The sequence below is a fragment of the Coregonus lavaretus genome (genome assembly GCF_964263955.1).
Source record: "Coregonus lavaretus genome assembly, chromosome: 10".
NCBI classification, from domain to species: Eukaryota; Metazoa; Chordata; class Actinopteri; order Salmoniformes; family Salmonidae; genus Coregonus; species Coregonus lavaretus.
In genome coordinates this window covers 6896931-6913366 of record NC_139997.1, presented here as the reverse complement: position 1 = coordinate 6913366, position 16436 = coordinate 6896931, and the positions used below count along the sequence as shown (strand labels likewise).

The 16436-nt window shown below is 43.1% G+C and overlaps 1 protein-coding gene across 1 annotated transcript in view; it reads right to left on the bottom strand.

Moving 5' to 3' along the window:
• The window catches only part of LOC311135807 (CBP80/20-dependent translation initiation factor-like), a gene marked incomplete at its 3' end in the record, with an annotated part of 115612 nt that overhangs the window by 82386 nt on the left and 16790 nt on the right, over positions 1-16436 (bottom strand). Inside the window, exons 2-3 of the mRNA XM_084169848.1 lie at positions 7332-7569; positions 2242-2313 (exon numbers count right to left, since the gene is read on the bottom strand). Of these exons, the coding sequence (XP_084025974.1) occupies positions 2242-2313; positions 7332-7514 (255 nt within the window). The 5' untranslated portion in view covers positions 7515-7569. The remainder of the gene's footprint in view (positions 1-2241; positions 2314-7331; positions 7570-16436) is intronic.

Below are 16436 nucleotides of genomic sequence, written 5' to 3'. Positions count from 1 at the left end.
CTTGAATGGAGCTCTCCCGCTCTATTCTAGCTATCAGCCCCCGTAATGTGATGGCCTCCTCTCTTACCCTGCAGATCCGATCCTTCTCTCGGCACTCCTCCTCCAGTAAGGACTCCTCCGGGAGCCCCCACGAGTTAGGGAACAGAAACTCATCGTCGTCGTCATTCTCCTACTCCTCAGTATAAAACTGTTCCCACTCTTCTTCCCATGGTCGTAGGGACTCAACCTGGAACCCCACCGGGTGCAGTGGTCGGGGCTCTTCTCTCTCTCTCGCTCCCCGACCACTCCTTTAGCCCCCTCCTGGGCACGCTGCTTGGTCCGTGTTTGGTGGGATCTTCTGTCACGTTCGTTTAAGGACGGGTCAGACCAAGGCGCAGCGTGAAATGCGTACATGTTTATTTCAACGATAAACACACGAACAAAACAACAAACCAACGAAACGTGAAGTCCTCAGGCTAAACACAATACAAGCCTCTAACACGGAACAAGATCCCACAACTAAAGATTGCAAACAGGCTGCCTAAGTATGATCCCCAATCAGAGACAACGAGCGACAGCTGTCTCTGATTGGGGATCACACCCGGCCAAACATAGAAATACAACACCTAGAATGAGAACTTAGAAATAACAACATAGAACTCCACACCCTGACTCAACATACTAGAGTCCCATAAGTCAGGGCGTGACACTCGCAAAGTTTGCGTTTCCTTCTCATTTATCTTGTCAAAGTATTGTCATACAGGACTTAGTTGCTGTCGCTTGTCTTTCTCTGCCATTTTTCCAACTGTTAATGATTATGACGTAGTGGTGTGGAGTTGACTCTTCCTCGACTCCTTGCACGTCGACTCCCGGTGTCGACTCCCATTTCTGAGCGTCAACATCCGATTCCAATAGGAATCGACTCCTAAGATTCAGTATTTTTGGAACAGAGGAGACTGATTAGTTGCCGTACTTCCGAGAACACAAACACTCACATCTTTCATAGCGAGCTAGCGAGGGACGGAGACAGAGAGGGGAGGGGCACAGTATAGGCAGGTCGGCCACCAGACAGACAGTCAGAACCATACACTAGGCCCATCTATCAGTATAGGCAGGTCGGCCACCAGGCAGACAGTCAGAACCGTGCACTAGGCCCATCAATCAGCAATCAAAAGGTGCATTTCGCAATGGAATGCTGTATTTCACAATTTATTGGCTTGCAAAGTCTCGCAACTTCAGTAAAGCAGTGCCTATAGTCAATGAATAGGCTAGGATATTGAGATGAGCGAGATGCAACACTTCACTCTCACACAGTCACACACAGTATCTGCGCATGTGTACGGGTTCACTTCACGCTGTTCATGGTGTGGTAGCCAGGGCACCAAGATAGCGGAGAAGTTGAGCCTCACGCTTCAACGCTCTTAGTTGTTGCGGAAACTGACCCACAATGCTGTTTACTTTCTACCTTTAGAATTACCCAACTTTCCCCTTTACAGCCTATTGTCTAGTTAGGCTATAACACGGAAAATTATGTTTTGTGATAACTGCACTGTGATTTACATTTTGTGGAAAAAATACTAAAAACATTTTTTTTTTAGTTTTTAGTTAGGGTTTTTTCTTATCATTAAAGAACCTAATATCGTTTAAAGGTTTTAACATTTAAACGTTCACACCCCTAGTTAGACCTACAATTTGCAAATGATGAAAACTTGTCTTTATCCATCCTACACTTCAGCAGAGCCTCGGACTGAGGTATGTCATCATCAGAAATTAAATAAGTTACATTCAAAATGCATCTGCTCTCTTTTAGTATAGCACTTCCCTTTGACGGTTGTGTCCTATGGGCATTTGCTATATAAGCAGACAAGTGGATACCCAATGAAACAGAAGTAAAGTCTGTGATGTATGTATTTTTAACTGGAGCCATACGATAGTAACCTTGGTCCTTTGTAGCTCAATTGGTAGAGCATGGCGCTTGTAACGCCAGGGTAGTGGGTTCAATCCCCGGGACCACCCATACGTAAAAATTTAAGCACACGACTGTAAGTCGCTTTTGATTAAAGCGTCTGCTAAATGGCATATTATTATTATTATTTGTTGTCATTGAGAGCTCGTTTCCACCCTGGTCAATGACAGGGTTGGGTTGGGAGGGAGGAGGAAAGGGGACTCAGCACAGCTGTGTGTAACTGCACTATCCAGGGACCCGACCTCATCCTCAGCCAGCCTGTATGCCAAATACTGTCCAGACACACAGGAACTCACCGGTTTGGTGGAGCCCCTCCCCCGTGAGGATGACCAACTCCCATCTTTCTTGTCATTGCAGTCCTCTGTCCACTAGGTGAGAGAGAGAGAGCAGGAAGAGGAAGTTAGAAAGGGCATGAAGAGAGAATTATTTGTTTTACACAATTCTGTCCTGGTGTAATGAATGACACTCCTCCCTCTGCTTACCAGCTGGTCAATGTTGTCCCCTAATTTTAGCTTGGCTATTTTGTGAATGCTGCTCAGCTTGGAATGTATCCCATGGGGTAAACTACCCCAGTTGTCTGTGTATTTATGTATGGGAGCAGCCAGGTTTGGGTTTCAGTGCAATAGGACAATCTACAGATGTTTTAATAGCTGCATTATCATAACAGCATGACCTTGATTATTTCTAATACATTTACATTTATTGTAGCCATGTTGGCTCTGGTTCATCAGCCATGACCGTTATCATTACTGTAGCCATGTTGGCTCTTAATCTTTGGCCATGACCGTTATCATTACTGTAGCCATGTTGGCTCTTAATCTTTAGCAATGACCGTTATCATTACTGTAGCCATGTTGGCTCTTAATCTTTGGCCATGACCGTTATCATTACTGTACAAGGCTCAACATTAACGCTTGTCCACTTGCCCGGGGAAAGTAAAACAAATTGTTAGACAAGCAGATTATAGATTTAAATTGTCAGAATGGACAAAAAAAAAAAAACACGCAAAAATCAATATCAAACAATTAGGCTACTCCAATCAGAATTGGATCAAAGTGTCCTCCAGATGTGATGTGTTAATTACTGTAGGCCTACAGGCACGAGCAGTCTTTCAATCATACAGTCGCAAGATGCGTTTCTGAGATCAAAGAGAGGCTAGTTGCGTGTTCGCATTTGTTGATATTCATTTTTAGTTAGTGAGTTACAGCTCATATTTTTCAGCAATGAAAATCCTGGAAAAGTCATGGTGTGTGCATTGTGTTTTAGGTTATTGTCCTGCTGAAAGGTGAATTAATCGCCCAGTGTCTGGTGGAAAGCAGACAACCAGGTTTTCATCTAGGATTTTGCCTGTGCTTAGCTCGATTCAATTTATGTTTTTATCCTGAAAAACTCCCCAGTTCTTAACGATTACAAGCATACCCCTAACATGATGCAGCCACCACTATCATGCACTGTCATACTATTATGCAGCCACCACTATGATTGAAAATATGGAGAGTGGTACTCAGTAATGCCATACCAGGCGGTGATGCAACCAGTCAGGATGCTCTCAGTTGCACCATCGAGAGCATCCTGACTGGTTGCATCACCGCCTGGTATGGCAACTGCTCGGTCTCCGACCGCAAGGCACTACAGAGGGTAGTGCGTACGGCCCAGTACATCACTAGGGCCAAGCATCCTGCCATCCAGGACCTCTATACAAGGCGGTGTCAGAGGAAGGCCCTAAAAATTGTCAAATACTCCAGCCCTCTAGTCATAGACTGTTCTCTCTGCTACCGCACGGCAAGCGGTACCGGAGCGCCAAGTCTAGGTCCAAAAGGCTTCTTAACAGCTTCTACCCCCAAGCCATAAGACTCCTGAACAGCTAATCATGGCTACCCGGACTATTTGCACTGCCCCCCCCCACCCCCACCCCATCCCCCTCTTTTACGCTGCTGCTACTCTGTTTACTATTTATGCATAGTCACTTTAACTCTACCCACATGTACATATTACCTCAATTACCTCGACTAGCCGGTGCCCCTGCACATTGACTCTGTACCCCCCTGTATATAGCCTCCCTACTGTTATTTTATTTTACTGCTGCTCTTTAGTTATTTGCGTTTATTTTTTAACTTATCTATTTTTTACTTAACACTTTTTATTTTGTTCTTTTTTTAACTGCATTGTTGGTTAAGGACTTGTAAGTAAGCATTTCACTGTAATGTCTACACCTGTTGTATTCGGCACATGTGGCAAATAACATTTGATTTGATTTGATAATGTTTTGTATTGGATTTGCCCCAAACATAACACTTTGTACTGAGGACAAAAAGTGAAATGCTTTGCCACATTTTTAGCAGTATTACTTTAGTGTCTTGTTGCAAACAGGATGCATGTTTTGGAATGTTGTATTCTGTACAGGCTTCCTTCTTTTCACTCTGTCAATTAAGTTTGTATTGTGGAGTAACTACAATGGTGTTGATCCATCCTCAGTTTTCTCCTATCACAGCCATTAAACTTTGTATCCGTTTTAAAGTCACCATTGGCCTCATGGTGAAATCCCTGAGCGGTTTCCTTCCTCTCCGGCAAATGAGATAGGAAGGACGCCTGTATCTTTGTAGTGACTGGGTGTATTGACACACTATCCAAAGTGTAATTAATAACTTCACCATGCTCAAAGGGATATGCAATGGTCTGCTTATGTTTTTTAAAATCAAATCTACCAATAGGTGCCCCCTTCTTTGTGAGACATTGGAAAATCTCGCTGGTGTTTGTGGTTGAATCTGTTTGAAATTCACTGCTTACAGTTAATTGTATGTGTGGGGTACAGAGATGAGGTAGTCACTCAAAAATCATGTTAAACACTATTATTGCACACAGTGAGTCCATGCAACTTATTATATGACTTGTTAAGCAAATATTTACTCCTGAACTTATTTAGGCTTGCCATAACAAAGGGGTTAAATACTTATTGACTCAAGACATTTCAGCTTATCATTTTTTATTAATTTGCACAAAATTGTAAAAACATAATTTCAGGTTATTGTGTGGAGGCCAGTGACAAAAAAAATCTAAATGTTATCCATTTTAAATTCAGGCTGCAACTCAACAAAATGTGGAAAAAGTCAAGGGGTGTGAATACTTTCTGAAGGCACTGTAATGGCTTTCTGCCAGAAGTCAAAGAGGTCTGGATGAGTTCTGTACAGCTGCCATTTTGTCCCTGTGCTTCCAACTAATGTTTTCTTCCTCCTCCGTTCTCCCCTCTGCTCCGTGTACACATGCTGCTCTTCCTTCAGAAAATCATGCATCACAACTTTGTTCATTTGCACAATTTCTCTCATTCACTTTCGGTTGTAGATGTCCACGCTCACCAAAAATTACATTAGGTATCTACTAGCTTTGCTTGTATAACTTTATGAGCTGGATTTGCTATTTGTTTAGCTAACAGCGTCTATGTGATTTCGCTTTCAGTTTGTGCTAATTTTGTTAGCATTCTGGTAAGAGAGGCCTAATGGGCATTTCTTGCGTTTTTAGCACTCCCTTGTGTGCTATGCCGGTAATACCATAAATCCCAGTATGAGAAAAGGACGGTATGAAAATATGAAAATCAGGATACTGCCCAAGCCTATTAGGAAAACCATCTTAATATTGAGTTGCACTCCCTTTTGCCCTCAGAATAGCCTCAATTCGTTGGGGCATGGACTCTACAAGGTGTCGAAAGCATTCCACAGGGATGCTGGTTGTGTCAAGTTGGCTGGATGTCCTTTGGGGTGGTGGACCATTCTTGACACACAAGGGAAACTGTTGAGCGTGAAAAACCCAGCAGCGTTGTAGTTCTTGACACACTCAAACTGGTGCGCCTGGCACCTACTACCATACCCTGTTCAAAAGGCACTTAAATATTTTGTCTTGCCCATTCCCCCTCTGAATGGCACACATACACAATCCATGTCTAAATTGTCTCAAGGCTTAAAAATCCTTCTTTAACCTGTCTCCTCCCATTCATCTACACTGATTGAAGTGGATTTAACAAGTGACATCAATAAGGGAGCATAGCTTTCCCCTGGATTTACCTGATCAGTCTGTCATGGAAAGATCAGGTGTTCCTAATGTTTTGTACACTAAGTGTAGATAGCCAATTCAAAACATATTGTGTAGTTCGGCTAGTTCTCGCGCTAGTTAACTATTTAGCTATTATTTGGTTGTCATTGTACTATTGCAGGGTGGCCAACCATCCTCCAGGAGAGCTCAGCAGAGCTACTAGGTGTGCAGGCTTTTACTCTAGCCCTGCTCTAACACACCACATTGTAAAAAATCAGCTGCTCAACAGGACCTTGATAAGCTGACTGATGTGTTTGAGCAGGGTTGGATCAAAATCCTGCATATCCAGTAGCTCTTCAGATGGACGGTTGACGGACCACGTGTTTTATACAGTAGCCTATCAGTGCAGTATTATTATTATTGTTGTTGTCGTTGTATTTTCCCCCCTTTACCTCCCCAATCACTGCAACTCCCCAACGGGCTCGGGAGGCCAAGGTTGAGACATGCGTCCCCCAAAACATGACCCTCCCCTAACCCGGACGACGCTGGGCCAGTTATGTGCCGCCCTTTGGGACTCCCGATCACGGCCGGTTGTGACACAGCCCGGGATCGAACCCGGGTCTGTAGTGGCGCAGCGGTCTAAGGCACTGCATCGCAGTGGCGCGCCGGGATCACAGTGCTGCACTGTGATGCAGTGCCTTAGACCGCTGCGCCACTCGGGAGGCCCTTCAGTGCAGTATTTGACTTTGTGGGGGGTTAAGTGCCTTGCTCAAGGCCACACCGGCAGGAGATATAATACATGGTATCAGAGACCGGCATCCTTCCATTGTCAATACCAGTGATAATAATGAATGTTATTTTGTGAAGTGGTTCCTTGCATCTTACAACACAATTTTCTGTCACCTAAGTGACTAGAGTTTTTTGGGCAAGTAAAAAATTCAGTCCTACTTGTCCAAAGGACAAGTGACTAAAAAAGTGAACGTCAAGCCCTGCTGTAGCCATGTTGGCTCTTAATCTTTGGCCATGACCGTTATCATTACTGTAGCCATGTTGGCTCTTACTCTTTAGCCATGACCGTTATCATTACTGTAGTCATGTTGGCTCTTAATCTTTGGCCATGACCGTTATCATTACTGTAGCCATGTTGGCTCTTAATCTTTAGCCATGACCGTTATCATTACTGTAGCCATGTTGGCTCTTACTCTTTAGCAATGACCGTTATCATTACTGTAGCCATGTTGGCTCTTAATCTTTAGCAATGACCGTTATCATTACTGTAGCCATGTTGGCTCTTAATCTTTAGCAATGACCGTTATCATCAATGTTGCCATTTTATCTCTGGTCCCTTTCAGCATTAGCTAACCTGTGAGATGTGGGACTTGGGCTTGTTGTCTCCGTCCAGGTCTGTCTCGTTCTTATCTCCCAGCAGGCCTTGCACCTGGTACTCCAGCACGTAGCTGTCGATGAAGCGCTCCAGCTCCTCGATCTCCTGCGAGCGCGTGCTGCCAGCCTCTGAGGATGCGGACGCCACCGACGAGTTCTCCATGGCGACCTGCTGCCTGCCACCTGGCGAGGGAGGGAGGGAGGGAGGAGGGAGGGACCTGCAGAGAGAAATGGCGTATTTGTAAACAAAACAAAACCAGGCGACAGCCTCTCCACATCACTTCACCATGTTGAGTCAAGAAACTTTAAGTTAATGAGTCAATCAGATATAGATTTTGTTTTCATTCATGACTTCATTCAAAAACGTACCTTCAGGAAAACAGCAAAGAAAAGTAAGGCTACAGTGAACGTCAAATCAACACCCCCGCCCATTGACAAGAGGGCAGTTCTGTTTACAATACTCCACCAGCAGGGGGAGCCACACTGTTTACATCCCAGACAGTTGGCCGTGGCCCTCAGTCTAAAGGTGTGTGCGTTCTTCCCAGCCGAAACCGTTTGGAACAGTTTGTGCATATATTATGACGACATTTTGTGATGTTTTTGTTAGTTTTAGACCACGGCAAGGTTTTTTTTCCGGTTGATCGGGCACACAACCTTTTTTCTTGGGGCAAGACGAAGTCGGTAGCCAAAGTCTATGCTCCCTCATCGGCGATTGGCCTACGCCCCACTCGTTGGGTTCGCCTAGCCGAGTTCGACTAGGTGCCAGCCGAACTGAAGAATGCTGACGCCTTTACTCCGCCACCCATACCCAGCAGGCAGGAGAACAACAGTCTAGTTCCAGTCTGCTCCACCTCCAAACCTTGTCCTCAGCCCAGACCAAGTCAGTTATGAAACAGGACAGCTTGGTCTCACCTTCTAACCTTGTCCTCAGCCCAGACCAAGTCAGTTATGAAACAGGACAGCTTGGTCTCACCTTCTAACCTTGTCCTCAGCCCAGACCAAGTCAGTTATGAAACAGGACAGCTTGGTCTCACCTTCTAACCTTGTCCCCAGCCCAGACCAAGTAAGTTATGAAACAGGACAGCTTGGTCTCACCTTCTAACCTTGTCCTCAGCCCAGACCAAGTCAGTTATGAAACAGGACAGCTTGGTCTCACCTCCAAACCTTGTCCTCAGCCCAGACCAAGTCAGTTATGAAACAGGATAGCTTGGTCTCACCTCCAAACCTTGTCCTCAGCCCAGACCAAGTCAGTTATGAAACAGGACAGCTTGGTCTCACCTCCAAACCTTGTCCTCAGCCCAGACCAAGTCAGTTATGAAACAGGACAGCTTGGTCTCACCTTCTAACCTTGTCCCCAGCCCAGACCAAGTCAGTTATGAAACAGGACAGCTTGGTCTCACCTTCTAACCTTGTCCCCAGCCCAGACCAAGTCAGTTATGAAACAGGACAGCTTGGTCTCACCTCCAAACCTTGTCCTCAGCCCAGACCAAGTCAGTTATGAAACAGGACAGCTTGGTCTCACCTCCAAACCTTGTCCTCAGCCCAGACCAAGTCAGTTATGAAACAGGACAGCTTGGTCTCACCTCCAAACCTTGTCCTCAGCCCAGACCAAGTCAGTTATGAAACAGGACAGCTTGGTCTCACCTCCAAACCTTGTCCTCAGCCCAGACCAAGTCAGTAAGTCAGTTATGAAACAGGACAGCTTGGTCTCACCTTCTAACCTTGTCCTCAGCCCAGACCAAGTCAGTTATGAAACAGGACAGCTTGGTCTCACCTTCTAACCTTGTCCCCAGCCCAGACCAAGTCAGTTATGAAACAGGACAGCTTGGTCTCACCTTCTAACCTTGTCCTCAGCCCAGACCAAGTCAGTTATGAAACAGGACAGCTTGGTCTCACCTTCTAACCTTGTCCTCAGCCCAGACCAAGTCAGTTATGACACAGGACAGCTTGGTCTCACCTTCTAACCTTGTCCTCAGCCCAGACCAAGTCAGTTATGAAACAGGACAGCTTGGTCTCACCTTCTAACCTTGTCCTCAGCCCAGACCAAGTCAGTTATGAAACAGGACAGCTTGGTCTCACCTTCTAACCTTGTCCCCAGCCCAGACCAAGTCAGTTATGAAACAGGACAGCTTGGTCTCACCTTCTAACCTTGTCCCCAGGCCAGACCAAGTCAGTTATGAAACAGTACAGCTTGGTCTCACCTTCTAACCTTGTCCTCAGCCCAGACCAAGTCAGTTATGAAACAGGACAGCTTGGTCTCACCTTCTAACCTTGTCCTCAGCCCAGACCAAGTCAGTTATGAAACAGGACAGCTTTGTCCCTCTACAGGGGTTCCCCTAAGACCTCTTTGGCTTAGAACCCAGCCTCTATCACCCCTTTCTTCCTTCCCAACTCTACCTCTCCTTCCCAGTCTGTGATCTGACAGTGAAGTGCCTGTGTTGGTGGTCACATGACTGAGGCCTGCTGCTAAGCTTATTTACATCACTACCCTACCTGAGTACTGGCCAGGTCACGCCAGGTTTAATTATAGGAGCAGAGCAGCCTGCATAGTGGTATAGTGGTAGGCCAATGTTCAGGCCTGCCTGAGGCCATTGTTTTGGTTTTAGTTTAGCTATTCAATGCACACAACTAATAAATCAAGACAGCTAATAAATGTCATACATCAAATAAGGGCACATAGAGTAGCCTACATACACACAACCAATTAATAGGGGAGAAATTGCACACAGTAACATCACTACACCACAGACTGATAAATGCCTCTTGTTCCTGTGCCTTGAAGTAATAATGCTCTTCTCCCCACACTATAGCTGCTGGGCCTAGAGGTTTCAATCTCACTGTTTGTGTCAATATGATCCACTCATACCACGGCCTGATTAGCATTGCGGATTAAGCTAATGCTAACTCCACTGATGGCTAGTCTCATTCACCAGTTGACCATAGAGAGAGGAAGCCTGGCACACAAAGCTAACTAGAAGTCAAACACAAGGCTAAAACCGAGGGCTAACAGTTAAGTGTTTTGTTGAACGAGCCCCTGCGAGGGACAAGACTACACACCAAAGCCATACAGCAGGATGGGTACTAGGAGGGGAGAGGACAGGAGTAGAACACAGGAAATGACATGGTCTAAGTCAGCCTGCCCCGCTGTCTACTTTAACCCCCTAAGGTCTATGTCTGCGCCCCCGCAGGAATCAATTAGCATAATAAAGAAATCCTAATAAAAATCTGTCAGTTTAAGCTAGAGATATCATTGGATACGTCTCAATCCACCGCATCCGCCTATGTAACACTTTCACAACTGTGACAGAGGTGACAGAGATAGAGCAGTGTTTGTCAGACCATGAGACATCCTGAAAATCGGTCTTCTCACAAAATCGTCAGTAGCGTCCGAATGGTTTGGCCTACAAACTATTTTGACCCCTTTATGAGTACTCTGTTTTGCTCTACGACCCCCACAAGTGTCTTGGTACTCGTCTGAAGTCGGTACAGCCGATCTGCCAACTTCTGTCTGTATTGTCCGAACAGTTTGGGCTACACACTAATATGACCCCTCTGTGTAAAGGTGAGACTCTCACGTACATGTCGGTTGTTTTGCTCTAGGATGCCCACAGGCTTCATAATGCTCGTCTGAAGGTCCCCCGTACCAGTCGAAACAAATTCATGGAAGTATATATGGAGACTGTTTAGTGACTAAAATAAGGAGTTAATAACAAAAGGTTTCCTGATCGTTCTTATATCTCTCAGATATAGGATAGACACTTCAGACCAAACTTTATAAAACATTTTTGGGGGGACTATATATTATTCCATGTAGTGAATCTGTTATTCAATGCGTTTGTATGGGCTAATAGCAGTAAGGCTGAATAACAATGTTTTTTTATAGGTTCTTATTCTTCAAGGGGTTTAAAAATTCAAAATCAAATAGCAAAATGATCCTTGGTATGACCTTCTTAAAACAATTCCATATAGCTTAGTACAGTGGGGAAAAAAAGTATTTAGTCAGCCACCAATTGTGCAAGTTCTCCCACTTAAAAAGATGAGGCCTGTAATTTTCATCATAGGTACACGTCAACTATGACAGACAAATTGAGAAAAAAAATTCCAGGAAATCACATTGTAGGATTTTTAATGAATATATTTGCAAATTATGGTGGAAAATAAGTATTTGGTCACCTACAAACAAGCAAGATTTCTGGCTCTCACAGACCTGTAACTTCTTCTTTAAGAGGCTCCTCTGTCCTCCACTCGTTACCTGTATTAATGGCACCTGTTTGAACTTGTTATCAGTATAAAAGACACCTGTCCACAACCTCAAACAGTCACACTCCAAACTCCACTATGGCCAAGAACGGTGAGCAAAAACCCAGAACCACACGGGGGGACCTAGTGAATGACCTGCAGAGAGCTGGGACCAAAGTAACAAAGCCTACCATCAGTAACACACTACGCCGCCAGGGACTCAAATCCTGCAGTGCCAGACGTGTCCCCCTGCTTAAGCCAGTACATGTCCAGGCCCGTCTGAAGTTTGTTAGAGTGCATTTGGATGATCCAGAAGAGAATTGGGAGAATGTCATATGGTCAGATGAAACCAAAATGTAACTTTTTGGTAAAAACTCAACTCGTCGTGTTTGGAGGACAAAGAATGCTGAGTTGCATCCAAAGAACACCATACCTACTGTGAAGCATGGGGGTGGAAACATCATGCTTTGGGGCTGTTTTTCTGCAAAGGGACCAGGGCGACTGATCCGTGTAAAGGAAAGAATGAATGGGGCCATGTATCGTGAGATTTTGAGTGAAAACCTCCTTCCATCAGCAAGGGCATTGAAGATGAAACGTGGCTGGGTCTTTCAGCATGACAATGATCCCAAACACACCGCCCGGGCAACGAAGGAGTGGCTTCGTAAGAAGCATTTCAAGGTCCTGGAGTGGCCTAGTCAGTCTCCAGATCTCAACCCGCATAGAAAATCTTTGGAGGGAGTTGAAAGTCCGTGTTGCCCAGCGACAGCCCCAAAACATCACTGCTCTAGAGGAGATCTGCATGGAGGAATGGGCCAAAATACCAGCAACAGTGTGTGAAAACCTTGTGATGACTTACAGAAAACATTTGACCTGTGTCATTGCCAACAAAGGGTATATAACAAAGTATTGAGAAACTTTTGTTATTGACCAAATACTTATTTTCCACCCTAATTTGCAAATAAATTAATGTGATCTTCTGGATTTTTTTTTCTCATTTTGTCTGTCATAGTTGACGTGTACCTATGATGAAAATTACAGGCCTCTCTCATCTTTTTAAGTGGGAGAACTTGCACAATTGGTGGCTGACTAAATACTTTTCTTCCCCACTGTAGACGTTGTTGAAGTTGTCCGAATGGAAAATCACAATTTCAAACAATTACTCCGATCAGAATTGGATAAAAGTGTCCTCCAGATGAAATGTGTCTCAATCTCTGCAGACCGCATCGGAATATAATTATTGTATTGCATTGAGAGACACGAGAGGTCTTTCCATCACATTTGTTGATATTCCTTTCTAGTTAGTGAGTTATTTGCATAGTTATAGCTAATTTCTGGTCAGCAAACAGGGTTCATACGGTCATGAAGTCGAGGAGGCAAGCGTACCTATTAAGCCCACTTCCATTTTTGGATTCACATTATTTTTTAAAGAAACATTTCCTGCTGTTTAATGTTTCAAATAATTCATATCTGATTGATATATCCATAACTATTCTAAGCACATCAGATGTTTTATTATTAAAGTTATTGACCGTTGTGTGGCCAATTTCAAAGCTACAAAAAAACTTTGGTGTTGAGGCTACCCTTAGATAAACACATTTTCCAGATATTTTTAGTACCTTCTCAGATAAGTGATCATACTTTATGTAAAATTAAGAGTTTAACGTTCTGATATATGCACATCATAGCATATTTAATGAGCATTCATTACTATTTATATGCCAATTGAAAACAAATGCATGTCACAGTCACACACTAACAAGAGAACTTGGAGAACAACTATAAGATAATAGATTTCAGACATTCACAGCTTAGATTTTTTTATGCATTTTGTCTTATTTTACTTTGAAATAATATACATAGATTTTTGTAAATTTGACATTCATCTCATGTGGCATTAAAGGGTACAACAGCACAAAAAGGACTCCCTCTACACAGAATGTAAAAGGAAATAAATATTGTTCAATATGACCAATAGTAACTTTGCATAATACAGTAGTCCATAGTGTATATTTATACCGAAAACCATAGGTTTCCAAATATTTTATGAGTAGACTTTGCTATTCTGTCTTTTTCATCATAAATCACTGTTGTTCCAATAAAGCCTAGTATGCTCCTATTAAGCCTGGTTTGCATTGAAATCACATGGGCATAGTGTGCTGATACCCACAACATTCAGTGAACATGAGCATAAATATTTAGCCATTAGCAGCATGTATTTAATATCATTGTCCTGTATCTGCCCTGCCCCTGTTTCGCAGCTTGCTCTCACTCTCTCCCCACTTTGAGCACTGGAGGGAAAGATGCATTCTGATAAGCGCAAGCATATGACAGTTGAGCAAGATTTCAAAAATGCAATTGCGGGTAAAACTTTTTTAAACAACTACTGTTACTGTTGTTAAAGAGAGGGGAGTGTCTGCTTTGTGTCAGCATAAACAATATTTCTTAACACTAAATATTTAGGAAATACCACCACTTTTACTACCAGAGAATGACATTGAGATGATGCGCTAGCGGGACCGAGCAGAGCGCGCCATTTGCAGTGAATACATAGATGATATTTAGGCCTACCAATGGACAGTTTTTCTTGGACATTAAATGTACCTACTGTTAGATCAATTACATGGCTATCTAACAACAATATCATATTTAGGGTTAGCAATCTAGTTAATGTGTTTTGAGTTCCCACTTCCTCATCAGGTGGTGAATTATGAAGCATATAGCCTAGGCCAATATGCACAAATAAGATGCAGGCGAATTAATTTCTTAAGAGCAAAAAAAACAAATCTGATCATTCTGGATCCTATTTTGACATGCTGCACATCAAAATATCCATCATGCATTCCATGAACATGTTAGACGACATAGCACTTTTTTAATTTTTGTTATTTATTATTTTTAAAAAAAATGTATAGGGGGTAGATCAGCTTAATATTGCAGATAGATTGTAACTTCCATCAATGTAATTGTTTGCATCACTTCCAATCCCCCATGTTTTTATATATATATATATATATATAAAACTTCCTGATTTCTTATTTGTTTGCATGTTTGTCACACTTAAATGTTTCAGATAATCAAACAAATTTAAATATTAGTCAAAGATAACACAAGTAAACACAAAATGCAGTTTTGAAATGAAGGTCGTTATTATTAAGGGAAAACAAAATCCAAACCAACATGGCCCTGTGTGAAAAAGTGCTTGCCCCCCCTGTTATAACACAACTCAACTGTGGTTTATCACACCTGAGTTCAACCAAACTCTGCATTCCACAGTAAGAACATCATACCAAAGGTCAAGCATGGTGGTGGTGGTGTGATGGTTTGGGGATGCTTTGCTGCCTCAGGACCTGGACGACTTGCCTTAATAGAAGGAACCATGAATTCTGCTCTGTATCAGATAATTCTACAGGAGAATGTCAGACCATCCGTCTGTGAGCTGAAGCTGAAGCGCAGCTGGGTCATGCAGCAAGACAATGATCCAAAACACACAATCAAGTCTACATGAAAATTGCTAAAAAGCAACAAATTGGAAGTTTTGGAATGGCCTAGTCAAAGTCCAGACCTAATCCCAATTGAGATGTTGTGGCAGGACTTGAAACGAGCAGTTCATGCTTGAAAACCCACACGTCACGTCTGCATGGAAGAGTGGGCCAACATGCCTCCACAGCGACGTGAGAGACTGATCAACAACTACAGGAAGCATTTGGTTGGAGTCATTGCAGCTAAAGGTGGCACAACCAGTTATTGAGTGTAAGGGGGCAATTACTTTTTCACACAGGGGAACTGGGTGTTGCATAACTTTGTTTATGAAATAAATATGTAATTGTTGTGTTATTTGTTCACTTATGTTCCCTTTATCTAATATTAGGTTTTGGTTGAAGATCTGATAACATTCAGTATCACAAATATGCAAAAGTAGAGAAAATTAGAAAGGGGGCAAATACTTTTTCATAGCACTGTAGATGAGGTGTTGAATGGAGCTGAAGGATGGGACTAATAACAACAAGTTAACTATTGTAAAGCATACTGTGTCCAAAATAAGTATATAGGTTATAGGTTGAGAGCTTTTGTGAAAGAGCACAGTTAGAAAAATATGGCATATAGAAGCAAACCGGATGGACATCATGAAAATGATCAGAGGAAGTTCAGTAGTAAAAACAAACAAAATATAATTATTGTATAATTTGACTGTGTCCATAAAATGTATATAGTATGTATGGGCTGGAAGTAGAGGCCTAAGCATTGTTGTTCACTAGTTTACTCCAATTGGGGAAGGGGTGGTGGGGTTGGAAAGTAATGAAGGGAAATATAATTTAAAAAAGGATGTGTGTGTGTGTGTGTGTGTGTGTGTGTATATATTTGCGAGAAAAAAAAACATATGGGGGATTGGAAGTGATGCAGACAATTACATTGATGGAAGTTACAATCTATCTGAAATATTAAAGCTGATCTACCCCCCAAAAAAATAAATAAAAATAAAAATAAAAAAACGACAAGCCTTTATATACAGCGGGTACAGAGTCAATGTGCGGGGGTACAGGTTGGTCAAGGTAATTGAGGTACACCCCTACCTACAATTGTACATGTAGGGAGGGGTTAGCTACAGCCTGCTGCCTGCACTATCCTAACCTAGACTCCTGTCTGACAGAGTTAATGGAGCTGTGTTGATGTCCTACACAACAGTAGCAAGGAGCTGGGCTACATTCTGGGTGTTCATGCCTCATGTATACCTTCTATTTACCTTACTGGCGTAACGATTCCTAACAGTAACGTAACCCTTCATGGCATGCACACGCACGCTGCATGCTCGACCTCTAACTGCCTCATTGATGCAAATGACTACGCA